The 13,819-nt window shown below is 33.2% G+C and overlaps 1 protein-coding gene across 1 annotated transcript; it reads left to right on the forward strand.

Annotated features, from left to right (window-relative positions):
- The first annotated feature begins 377 nt into the window (after positions 1-377).
- On the forward strand, positions 378-2,604 carry LOC115985476. Its single transcript, XM_031108418.1, has 2 exons — positions 378-614; positions 1,333-2,604. Exons 1-2 carry the CDS (start codon positions 378-380, stop codon positions 2,602-2,604), a joined length of 1,509 nt encoding a protein of 502 aa, XP_030964278.1.
- The last annotated feature ends 11,215 nt before the right edge of the window (positions 2,605-13,819 follow it).

Raw genomic sequence — 13,819 nt, forward strand, 5'->3', positions numbered from 1 at the left:
TAGTGTTGATGTCATAAGCAGTAATGAACAAACACAAAATACCTTTCGTCAAAAAGTTTGGGAATATTTTATGCAGTACAATACATCCAGTACCACACGCACTGTTATCTCCTTACTAAGTCGTTGGGGTACGATTAGTGAAAAGACAAATAAGTTTGCTGGATGTATGGCTCAAATTAACGCACTTCATCAAAGTGGTATAACCGAAGAAGATAAGGTATAAATTATATTACAATAGTATTAAAATGTTCATTCACCAATAGTTTGAAGATATTAATCATGTTATATTTGTTTTAAATTTTTTTTAGATTATCAATGCGAAGACTTTGTATTTAGAGAAGCACAAGAAACCCTTTCTTCTTGATCATTGTTGACTCATGTTAAAGGACCAACCAAAGTTTGCCAATCCTAACAATGCTAGATCGAGATCATCTGTGCCTCCAACTTCAGAGGCAATATCTATTAGTGAAGGGGATTGTGGGTCCGGACTTGGTGACACTTCTAATTTTGAGAGATCTATTGGTAGGAAGGCCGAAAAGGTCATCCGAAAGAACAAAGCCGCCGGAAAAGATGTAGGGGAATATTTGAACAAAAAATTGAAATTGATTGAGGATGTAACTCGGTTGGAAGAGGAAAAACTTGCAATTGAAAGGGAAAGTAGGGAAGAAAAACTTAAGATTGAGAAGGAAAGAATGATGATTGAGAAGAAAAAATGTGAGCGAGAAGAAAGGTTAGAGGAAGAGAGAATCATGATGATAGATACAAGTGGCTTAACCGGAACACAAAAAGCTTTTTATGAACAACTCCAAGAAGAAATCATGGCAAAACGAAGATCACGTAATTAATGGGTTTAATTGTATTTTGGATGTAATTTAGACTTTTATGTATTTTGTAGTGGCTTATGTATTTTGTAGTGGTTTATGTATTTTGTAGTGGCTTATGTCACTTGATGAATTATCTTAAACTATGTGTATGTATTTCTGTTATGACTTGAAGTGCAATCTAGCAAAGACTTTGAAGTGCAATCTTTTTTATCTTTTGTTAAGTTCTATTTGATCTTGTGATAGACATTGATATAATGAATGTCTTTCATCCAATTATTTATATTCATTGAACATTCCTAGTATCATATGCTTGGTTTTGAGATGACAGGTCTTAGAATAAATCTATGAACAATGAGCATTCATAGTATTTCCAAGTTTTTTATTTTTAGATGTATGTGTTTGTGTTGTGATTTGTGCTTGAATTAGTTATATTCATTTTAATTTGGTTTATGTCACTTAATTTTAATCTTACATCTATAGTAATAATTGATTTTCAATTGTCTTGAAGGTTGCATCCATGAATCACTTTTTGTTTCGCAAGTTCCTTCTTGATGACTCAGATGAAGATGAGATCATCGAAGAACTTGTTATGGAAGCATCACAACCTAAGCGTCATCGTCGTTCTATTCAACGTAATCATTTGGTAGGGCATGAGAGGCTTTTTCTTGATTATTTTGCTCCCACACCAATATATCCATCCGCTTTATTTCGTAGGAGATTTCGGATGAAGCGTTCTCTTTTTCTTCGTATTCAATCTCAAGTTGAAGCTCATGACTCTTATTTTGTCCAAAAAAGAAATAGTGCCAACAAACTTAGTTTATCTTCATTACAAAAGATAATTGCTGCACTTAGAATGCTTGCGTATGGAGTATCGGGTGATTTGGTAGATGAATATGTGCGGATTGGAGAAACTACTGCATTAGAAAGTTTGAAAAAATTTGTTACTACGGTAATTGATGTTTTCTCTGAAGAATACTTGAGAAAGCCAAACAATGAAGACATTGCTAGACTGTTAGCTCATGGCGAATGTCGAGGTTTTCCAGGTATGTTAGGTTCAATTGATTGCATGCATTGGAAGTGGAAAAATTGTCCATCTGCATGGAAAGGTCAATATTGTGGTCATATTCGTGAGCCTACTATTATTTTGGAGGCAGTAGCATCATATGATCTTTGGATATGGCATGCATTTTTTGGATTACCTGGGTCAAATAATGATATTAACGTGTTAGAGCGATCTCATGTATTTAATGAATTTGCTGAAGGACATGCTCCTACAATACATTACTCAATTAATGGTCATGACTACACTATGAGATATTACCTTGCTGATGGTATATATCCAAAGTGGGCAACATTTGTGAAAACAATCCCAGCTCCACAAGGACATAAGTATAAATTATTTGCAGCAGCCCAAGAGGCGTATAGGAAGGATGTTGAGCGTGCATTTGGAGTGCTTCAAGCACATTTCGCAATTGTCCGTGGACCTGCACGATTTTTTCATCTTGAAACACTCAAAAAGATCATGAAAGCGTGCATAATTCTCCATAATATGATTGTTAAAGATGAGCGAGAAGATGAGCGGGATGATAATGAAGTGGTAGATTTGGATTATGAACAAAATGATGGAGTGGATAATCCTCCTCTGCAAATGTTACGTGAACAAAGTGATGAATTTTTGTCATACATTAAGAGGCATGGACGTATTAGAGACCGAGAAATTCATTTTCAACTCCAGTCGGACCTTATTGAACATTTATGGCAATTGCAAGGCGAGTCGTAGGAACTTTCTTTTTTGTATGTGGGTTTAGTAAGAGTCGGTCGAACTTGTGCGAGTGTGTGAGTTTTATTGTAATTTGGTTTGAATTATGTATGTGAGCAAATCTATGGACTACATTGTTCTTGCTATAATATGTATTTTATTTTATATGTTTTCTTATAAATCTATGGACTACATTATAAAGTTCCTTCATTTCATAGTTCACATTGTTCCAAGGTTGCTTCCGGATATTGAGACGATAATACGTTATCATGATAATTGAAAAATTGTTTTAGTAAAAAAAAAATGTACGAGTATAATCTGGGGTTAAAAAAAATATAACACTAGACAATTATTTGCTATCATGCGGCGGCGGCGGCGGAAAAAGAGTCGTCGGTGGCGGTGGCGGTGGCGACGGCGACGACGGCGGCAGCGGCGGCGGCGACGGCGGTGGCAGTGGCGGTTGAAGGTGGTTGTGGTTGTTGTTTATTGTATAAGATATATTATTTTATTGTAGTGGATATATTATTTTATTGTGATGTTTATATTATTTTATTGTGTGAAAAAATAAAATAGATCCACTGCTGCAGCATGTATGTAGGTAAAATAGATAAAATAACTTTTGGTGGAACTAAAAAGCTAAATTTTTAGTTCCACTGCTGTGGATGCTCTTACAATACACCCTACATCCAAAAACTCTATTATTTTACTTTTTCATTAAAATATTATTTTTTTAATCTTTCTTTATTATTTCTTTCATATCATCACTTTTTTTAGCTAAGGGGTGGAATAAAATATATATGTATATATATATATATATTTTTTTTTTTTTAGCATAGTGCTACAGTACAATTCTAAGTTTAGAATTGTACTGTAGCACTATTGCAAAAAATTTTGCAATAGTGAGGTATACCATTTTTTGATGCAAATGTTTTTTAGCTATGAAATGTCAAAAAGGCCTTAGATATGACATTAGCATTCTTTAATGCTAATGCTCTAATGTCAAACCTACTGACTTCCCTTATACGCCTCAACCAACCAAATAAACAAATATAATAATAATACTAATAACAATAAAGGAAAGGTGCTGGCAATGCTTTGTCAAAGTGATAATTCCAGTTATCATATAAATATATATATATATTTTCCCTGCCACTGCCGCCGACCCAAGTTCTCTTTTGGCATGAGGGCAAAACTAAGAAAAGGACCATATCAAACCAGAATCAAGCTCTTGACATGCTTTTACGGGAAAATACTATTTGACATATACATTTTACCTCTATAATTTATCACACTACCGGCCTAAACCATAACTTTTTGCCATTCACCAAAACCCAATTCGGTAAACCTGTGCAGCACTTACAGTTAACGCAACACCGGCACAGGGAAAATAGATTTAATTCCTTCTTCGTTTACATCATCATATTCATTGGATTTTTTAAATAGTCTCACTAGTGGCCAAAATATTCATGTAAAAAATACTTTAATTCTAAATAAAACTTAGATTTGACAAGAAGAGATTCTTAGGCTCTTACCTCATTATGCTGTTAAATTTTCTCTACTTGAGTAATTTGGATAGTCTTCTCTCTCAAAACTTAATAAGCTTATATATAGCTAAGGTTTCAACCTTGTTTTCTAAAAACTCCCTAATAATTATAAATTATAAAAATTTGGCCCCGCCCTCCTTTTAAATCTTTTTTTTTTTTTTTTTTCTGAGTATTACAAAGCCTTACACTACATTTGCAGGTATAGTGACGAGGATTCAACTCCATCTGGATGACTATTGACGATTTTCACATCATCATTCTCTATAGACATAGGTTGTTAGATTGAACCTCATATCTCTCATGTGTTCTTGTGTTACTCTCTTTTAAGCTTTCGCATCTACAATATCTTTATTATATCTCCTCGAATTTATTTAATAGATACGATATGATTGAAACCTATAGCATCTGCTATATGATAATTTCTTTATTATTATTAAGTCAAGGCATCAATTAATTTTTGGTGTATAAGAAATTAGAACTTAGGTCCTTTATTCACCGACCAAACTTTGCAAGTTAAACTAAGGGTGACCCTACAACATAACTGTATTAATGTCGTTGATAACACCTTCAATCTGTGGTCAAGCCCATTGATCTCAGTTTAGATGTTTTCTTAAGATTAGTTGCCCGATTCTGGATGGTCAAAAATTTGTAGATTTCCATTATATATGTATTTAATATTAAAGCGTCCGTTAGACCCTTTGGGCTTTGGCTAGGATTTTTTTAAAATAAAAATTATTTGGTGAATAAGAATAACATTTCACGTAAACGTTGGTACAACCACTCCATACTAAACTTTTCCCACAGCCTAGCTAAAAAATGAAAAAGAAGAAAAAATCAACGGAAGAAGCTATGAAGGTGCTAAGGCTTGGGCTTCAAGTAAAGAAAATCATGTAATTTAGGGTCCGTTTGGATTGAGCTTATTGTTGCTGAAACTGAAAACTGAAAACTGAAAGTACTGTAGCAAAATAATTTTTAAATGTGTGAATAGTATCGTGGGACCCATTTTTAATATTTTTAATGCGTGAACAGTAAATAAACAGTAGATGAACAGTACGTAAACAGTGAACCCATGTGAGGTTACTGTTACGTGGAATGAAAACGCAGTCCCCAAACGCTCACTTAGTGTTGAGTGTAGATAGAGAAGTAAAAAAAATTTCCTAATAATTTTGAAGGAAGTGTGAGTACAACCTCACATATATGTAGATATATTGATTATATTATCCCTTCGTAATCTTACTCTTAGAACTTTTGAACACTTTTTACCCAACCCAATCTTGTAAAGTTGGATACTTCTCTTTAGCCTATGAGTTATTGTCAAATATGGGAGTATAAATCTGAGTGTTTTTTTTTTGGAGGAAAAAAATTGAGTTAATTAGCGTTGAAAGTTTCACACTTAATTGCTGTAGCTTTAAAGAATGACTTAGAGTCAAAAAATAAAATAAATAACAATGACTTATAATTAGAGAACAATGACTTAATAAGGTCATCCCTTAGTTGTAATGCACATAAGGGATGACCTACATATTAAAGAATTGACAGACAGGGAGATCAAGTCCATGATATGTGGATGCTATTAGAGGTAGGTGTTGTGTGATGCAATAAACTAAAGTTGCCCATGTAAAATAGAGAATAATAGTAACAAAGAAATAAAATAAAGGGGTAAACTTTACAATAGTAGGTGTATGAAATCAATTTGTTCTATCTCAAGTGAAACCATTCAAAATTAAGGCTAGAAGTACAAACTTTCCATGCTAGTAATTATAATTTGGATGCTTATGAAATCAAGGAAAATAGAAAGATTCACAAGTTTTTTGTTCATGTTCCACATTATTAACCTGTAATGTGCTTGCTAGCTACTCTATGAGTCATTTGAATGTGAAATAATTAGGCATATATATATATATATATACATAGACCTTAGAGGAAACTTAGAAATGAGAGTGTGACACGACAACCACGTTTATCATTGATATTCAAAGGTATCTACCGCGTAAACAAGCAAACGTGGATGTACTGCTTCATTCAAAAATTCTTCTATGTCGCAGAAATGAACCATGTTACCGTGCCGTCCATTGTCCAATGTTCCTTTGTCATGTAATGTTGACGGTCCAACAAAATGGGAATTGCATAGTTCGTAAAAAGCAATTAAGCCTTTACTGTAATAATAAAGAAGCTAGGAAAAGAAAAGATAGCGGATGCGGATGCAATGAGAAAAACATTGAAATTGAAATTGGGGAATGCAAGATTGTGGGGTCCTTGAAGACATCACTTATTCTGTCATCAGGTTAATTGTTTGGCTTACTAGCAGATTTTTCTGAGCCACACAATATCTTGATTTGATCTTCTGATGTTAAAAATTAGCCCAGAGAAAAGGAAAATGTACGTACAACTATTATTGTTTGGCTTACCAGGTTTTTCTAGCCACACAATTTCTTGATTTGATCTTCTGTTGTTGAAGATCAAATGATTTAAATCAAGATTATCGGGAAAAATTATAAGGTTGATTAATAAATCAATATATTGATTGTTAAAGAAACCCATGCATGGAATTGGAGCAATCAATATATATATAATCACAGTGTAAATTATCATTGACTTTTGTGTATTCTGCATTATAAATATGAATTTCTTTGTAACTTAGAAAAGTGAACAAGAAAATACAATCTTTTGGTTATTGTGGAATGTCATGTAGACTACCGCATACAGGGGCGTAGCCAGGATTTTTAACTTTGGGGCCGAATTACATGCTTGTACATTAGTCATAACTCATATATTTATGTGTATGTATGTATGAGATAGATAGAGTTAAAAGAAATAAAAAAATGAAGCTTAAAGATTAAGACTGCCACCAAAAAATAAAAATCACTAGTTTAAGCAAAATAATAAACTTTTAGCGACTTTCACATTTGAACATGCACAAACATAGTGCACTTTTGTTTACTTAAAAGTAAATAAATAAATAGCATTCAAACTTTGTATTTTTTTTTTTTTGGGTTTGAGTAAACGTGTGTTTTGTTGGGTGAAGTCCACTTGAGAAACTAAAATATTGTAATTGTAAAAATAGTCAAATTTCAAAATAAATGCTATAAAGAAATTAACATTGTATGATACATAACACCTACAATAAAATAAACACATATGACAATTGCTCCAGTCAATTGCTGAACCAAAAGCTAATGACTGAAAGGTAACTCATACTTTTACTTTGTTTTAGTCATTTTATATGCCATGATTTGCTAGACAACCCCACTTAATTAATTATTTTCATTACTTTCATATACCTTCTTTAATCCTAATAGTTCCATACTCTGGATATATCCAATCGTCAACCAATAGAATTGAGACATACTTATCGTATCAAATATTTTTTATCACTCTTACTAATGTGTCATTCTATGTAGTTTTGAGAGATAATTGTCTCAGCTCTTTGATTGACCATACAACCACAACATATTTCAAAGAGGAAACCACTAAAACTAACATTAGATTAGGTATGTGAATTTTTTTAGAAGGGCCAATTGATACATTTGCAGAGGCCAACTTGTTTTTATATCGTACTATATAGGGGTTTCAAAAGCTTTTTTTTTTTTTTTTTTTTTTTTTGGGGGGGGGGGGGGGGGGATGGCCCCCCAAGCTTATGTGAGCCTCCGCCCCTAACCGCATATTTATTTATTTTTGTATATCAAGCTACCATAAATAAATAAATTTCCACAGGAGTAATGATATCAAGCTACCACAATCTAATTATGTTTTGACTCTAATACATAGAATTTTTATTTCTATTGTATTACTTATTTTAAGTAAAAGATTATTACAAATACATTTTTAATACTGAGTATATGATTTTTATATACATGCTTGAATAAAATATATTTTTGTTAGAAACTATGATTTGATTTATATGATTATGAACAATCTAACTATGAATTAATTCTGATACCCAGCCAATGAGAGTTATTCATTGGTATTCTGATACCTAAACAAGTGAGGGTTATTCATTGGTATTTTGATATTCAAACCAATGAGAATTATTCATTGGTACTTGGATACCCAGCCAATGAGGGTTATTCATTGGTATTCTGATACTCAAACCAATAGGGGTTATTCATTGGTACTCCGATACCCAAACCATGTGGGTTATTAATTAGTATTCTAATACCCAGCCAATGGGGGTTATTCATTGGTACTCTGATGCCCAGTCACGGGAATATAGTGTGACCATAGTCATAAGATTGTTAAGAATATGAATTACATTTAAATATTTGAACCATTTTGAGTCCTTAAAACTACATATGTAATTTTGGAAATGTTTGAGTATTTAACTATTTTGAGTCACTTAAACTGGTCATATATTTTTGGAACCTATTGTAAGTTATAACTTTTGATATCTGGAAAATTGACTACTTTCTAAACCATCTATGATATATATTTGTAAGGTTAAAGTATGTGATCTATTTGCATCTTATTATTTTAGGACTATGAAACTTCTTTTGTTATTTTTGAAAACCCATAGTATAAATTTTGAAAACTCATATTACATCTTATTACTTTGCAGATCTATTGCTTGATAGAACTTATTAGGATTTTGGTTACTTATTGAGTTGTCAACTCACTTCCTTTTTCCCCTCCAGTTTCAGATTGTGAAGAATAGCAAGTTTTAGGAGTTTTGATATTGTGTTGTGAGCAGGAAAGAAGTTTAGTGATTTTGGGATTGGATAGTCTTCTAATAGTTTTATATTTATTGGCCAATTGGCGTTATGTACATGAAGTTTGGATTTTGTTCCTTTTAAATTATTGGAGATCTATTCATAAAGAAATTGTTGAGGTATTTCGGATTTATTTGATTTAATTTTTAAGGATAAATTTTAGTTGCTAAGAAGGCTTTGCACACTTGTAGGGTACTTACTTTAATAAGCGTGCGGCAGTTGTCATGTGCTTGTCTTTATAGTCGAGTTTGGGGCGTGACAGCTTTCCTCAGGTGGTCACCGATATGGTGCTTGCCACAATGCCTCCAATGCCAAAGTCAGCGTACAGAAGCTTTTGAGGAAATAAGAAAGCTTAGAATATCAAAATTACGTATGCTTGTGTATTTTGGGTGTGTGTATATGTACCTGGTCTGGTTCTGTTAAGTGTGTATATATAGCTTCATAGTTTCTAGCCGTTGGGGCCTTAATTGTGGGTTTAGTGCTCCTTTCGTAATGCCTCAGGGCTTATTAATGTAGGTTTTGCTGGGCTACCAACAGTTTGATAACTAATCGGTAACTGTCTAAGGCATTAAAGCTTCTCATTAATGGTTTGCTTTTCCTTGTCCATGTCGTGGCTAGGTGGATGGAGGTATTTGATAGGGTTGTCTAGGCAAGAGAGTTCATTGGTCCCGTCAGCTGTCCCACCAAGTTTTGTTGTTGTCATTACATGTCATGACGACCTTCAAAAGGTGAAAGGTTTTCTGCCCAGACATGACTCTTGGGGTTTCGTTCCGTACTTGATGCAGAGTGGCTGCGCATTAATGCGTTGTGGCTGCGCTGTACACATCATGGCCACGTGGCACGTTATGGCTAGTGGAGTTAATGCTCCACTTATGTGGCTCTTTGGGTTTCCCACTGGTTTTTTAGTTTTTTTGTGTTTAGTTTTTAAACTTCCTTTCTCTTCTCTTTCTTCTTCACTTTTTCTTTTCCCCCACCATTGTTGTTCTGTGCTTTTTCTTCTCCGAGCTATTCTCTTTTGCAGTTTCTTGCATTCCTCCTTCTTATGGGTGCCTTTTTCGAAGGTATGGTTCCTTCTTGTCTAGTGTGACAATAATATTTTTTTAAACCCCAAAATATATATACAATTTTTTTTTTTACTAAAACAATTTCTCATAAAGCCACATGATAGCAAATAATTGTCTAGTGTAAAAATAATATTTTTTAAACCCCAAATTATATATAATTTTTTTTTTTTTACTAAAACAATTTCTCATAAAGCCACATGATAACAAATAATCTTCTAGTTTAACAATAATATTTTTTTAACCCCAAATTATATATATATATATATATAATTTTTTTTTTTTACTAAAACAATTTCCCAATCGTCATGATAGCAAATAATTGTCTAGTGTAACAATAATATTTTTTAACCCCAAATTATAAATATACAATTTTTTTTTTACTAAAACAATTCCCAACTATCATGAAAAATTTATCATTCCAATTACCCAAATCAAAAACCCTAAGCATTAAATGATGAAGAAGTCAGAGACAACTCACTTGTAAATTAACAAGCAAGCTTTGAAGAAATTGGTTACCTAAACAGAGAAGAGAGGCCGAGATGGGTCAGAGTGGCCGAGATGGGTTAGACAGAAGAGAGGGCGAGATGGGTTGGCGTGGGTCAACTTGGGACTTGGGGCTTAGGGCTTGGGTTGGCGGCGAGGGCAAGATGGGTTAGCGTGGGTCGGTGGTCTGGGGTAGGGGAGTTGGGCCGGTAAGGAGTGGAAGAAGAAAGAAAAAAAAAAGGAAAGGGAGAAGGATGATGAATCGGCGATGGTGAGCTTCGGTGGTGATGGTGCGATGGTGAGCTTTGGTGGCGGCGGTGAGAGGATGATGAATCGATGGCAAAGGTGAGAGTTTGATGATATGGGGGAGAGGTGAGAGTTTGATGATATGGGGGAGAGGTGAGAGTTCGATATGAGAAAATGAGTGACTGAAATCGGGTAGAGGAAAAAAGAGATAGAAAAAAAAAATTTAATGTAAGGTGGGAATAAAAAATTATTTTTGAGTTTAGCTTTGAGCTACAGTGCACAGTCATATATGGCTGTGCATTGTAGCTGTATAGGTCAAAATTTTACCTATACCACCACCAATGTTGCATCCTTCTTGTATATGATGGTGCTGAAAATAGCTTTTTAACACCACTAATACTAATGCTCTAAGTGTCCATTTAACAAAAATTATTTTTGCCAATTTATTTTAGTATTCAGTTTATTTTTTCTACTATTTATGAGTCTCACTACACTTTTTGGTACTATTCATAAGTCTCACTATACTATTTTAGTTAACTTTTACTTTTATCTACAGTACTTTTAGCAAAAAAATTTCAGTTTCAGTAAAATAAATGGATTTCAAACGGACCCTAAAAATCTTCATTCCCAATTAATTTAGTTATGTGTTCCTTCGGAACTAGATTTTGTCAAAGTTGAACTCAATTTTGCCAAATTCAAATTCTATGCAATAGCCATTGATGTGGCAACATGGAACTCAAGTTTAGTAGTTCTTAGTTTCACGTCGACCATGCCACATCAGTGGTTACTTGCATAGAACTCAACTTTGACAAAATCAAGTTTTACTTTGAGCTTGATTTTAGCAAAATCAAATTTCAAAAAAATACTATATAATTAAATAACTTGATAAAGGGGCTTTTTAGTTGTATAAAAATTATTATTTAACAAAAAAAAAAAGGCTGAAAAATTTATTTGAGTACTGTATTAAATCATGAAAGTATTCTTTCAATCTTTACTTTTTAGAAACGTTATACGATCAACTCAACCAAGGTCAAAATTTTAAGATATAATGAATAAAACAAAGAAGGGGGGAGGGGGTGCTCCAACTTTTTAACTTGAAGTTTATTTAAGTGTATTAATTTTATCCTATAAAAAAAATTTATTAATTTTAAAGATATAGTAAAAATTATAAGATATTAAGGGTTTATTTGAATACCGCTTATTTTGCTGAAACTGAAAAATTTATTATTGAAAGTATTGTAAATATAGGTAAAAGTTAGTTGAAATAGTACAGTAAGACCCATGAATAGTACCAAAAAGTGCAGTGAGGTCTATAAATAGTAAAAAAAATAAGCTGAATAGTGAAATAATTTATAATTTCAATTTCAATCCAAACGCATGCTAAATCTTTCTACAAGTAAAACTTTTTATTAAGAAAATAGGTTTTTTTTAGACATAATTACAATATGTTGCTATCTTCGCACTTCGAACCTTTACTCTCCAAACACTTTTTGTATGAGAATGTGTCAATTCAACTACAAAGTCCTAGCAGTTAAGAAATTGAAGTTTAGATTTGTTAAAAGGTGAAGTATTCTCAGTTTTATGTTATATAAAATACATTTTAAAACAACTAAGCTTATATTGCGGTAGGTCATTTTGTTATAAATGGAAATAGCCAACCATAAAAAAATTTGGGAGTCATACTATTATGCTGTGTTGTTGTTGTTAGATAATTTAAATTGGTTTAACATTTGATAAATGCTTGTCCCTCTACTGTTATTTTGTAGATAAATATATAATTGTTTGTATTGTCTCTTGGGCTTTGGGCATTGGGCATTGTTTTGTAGGCCTATTACTTTGTTCACCATGTCAATCTCAAGTCCGGAAAAAAAGAGAGTTGCCGTAGGTCATTTTGTTATAAATGGAAATAGCCAACCCTAAAAAATTGAAGACTCGCACTGTGTTGTTGTTGTGGGATAATTTAAATTGGTTTAACATCTACACTATCTATGGTTTGAGGGGAAGAGGACAAAAAAGAAGAAGAGCAATTAAGTAATTTTATCTGTTTGGATAGCATGAGAGAAAAGAAAATGAATTAAATTTGAAGAAAAACCTTTCACTTTGGCCAATATCTTTCCTTTCCTCTTATTCTTTTTTCTTCTCTGCAATTCTCTTCGCTCATATCCCTCTACTGTTGCTAAAATATGTAACCGTTTGTATTCTCTCTTGGATTTTGGGTATTGTTTTGTAGGCTTAAAAGTACACTTGTAGTTGTTCCTAGAAAAAATAGAGTACACCTGTACGTAGTTAGTGACCATCCCCGAGTCGGTGTGACTTGACTCCCATAAACGAACACGTGTCTGAAAAAGTCAACCATTAACGGTTGACATGTGGCCATCCGTAAAAATAGTTTTCAGAATTTTACTATTTTAGTAGATATCTTTTAGCTTGCACATATGGTCTCATTCATAACTTCACTCAGCTAGCTTTTTGCATGAAAGCTGGTCGATTAGTTCACAAGATTATAAAGATCACACCGCATCTTTATAGAACATTAATGCCCCAGACGGCAAGAAAACTTAAACATGTCATTTTCTGCTGAGCTGAGCAAAGAAACAGGATTTTGTTTGCCATTGTATACAAACTGACAATGGCTCCAAAAAATCAAACTAGCAAAGAGGTCGGTTTATTTGCTGAGACAAAAGGAGGTCATTTGGCTAATTAAGCAACCATTTGTACATACACAAATTAATAATGTCCATGCATGGTGGGTCAGGTGTATGTCTCCTCGGCCTCGGCTTGGTGAAAGTGACTATATATAAACATTGCTATTTAGTGCCCACATAAATCCAAATAATTAAAGAACATCGAGCCAACTGTCATCCCCCTCATCACCAGTTTGGCCAAAAACTGTGACCCTTTAACAGTGACATTGCACATTTCTTGCGAGCTACAATCACTAAGTTTACTACTAGAATTTCACAATAGACAATAGACTACGATACTACTACATGAGCAACACGTTATTACTTGTTAGTGCATTATCATTATACTAGTGGCATTGACTGATTGAAGTCATATACTCAGTATGTATATATTATATAAAAGTGGGAGTGGGAAATTTGGACAAGTAAATATGTACATTTTGTAGATAAACGAGCAAGAAGTGTCTATCGATCAACATCATCGCCATCGATTATGGGCTTATAGATGA

This window comes from Quercus lobata, chromosome 4 (assembly GCF_001633185.2).
Source record: "Quercus lobata isolate SW786 chromosome 4, ValleyOak3.0 Primary Assembly, whole genome shotgun sequence".
Lineage (NCBI taxonomy): Eukaryota > Viridiplantae > Streptophyta > Magnoliopsida > Fagales > Fagaceae > Quercus > Quercus lobata.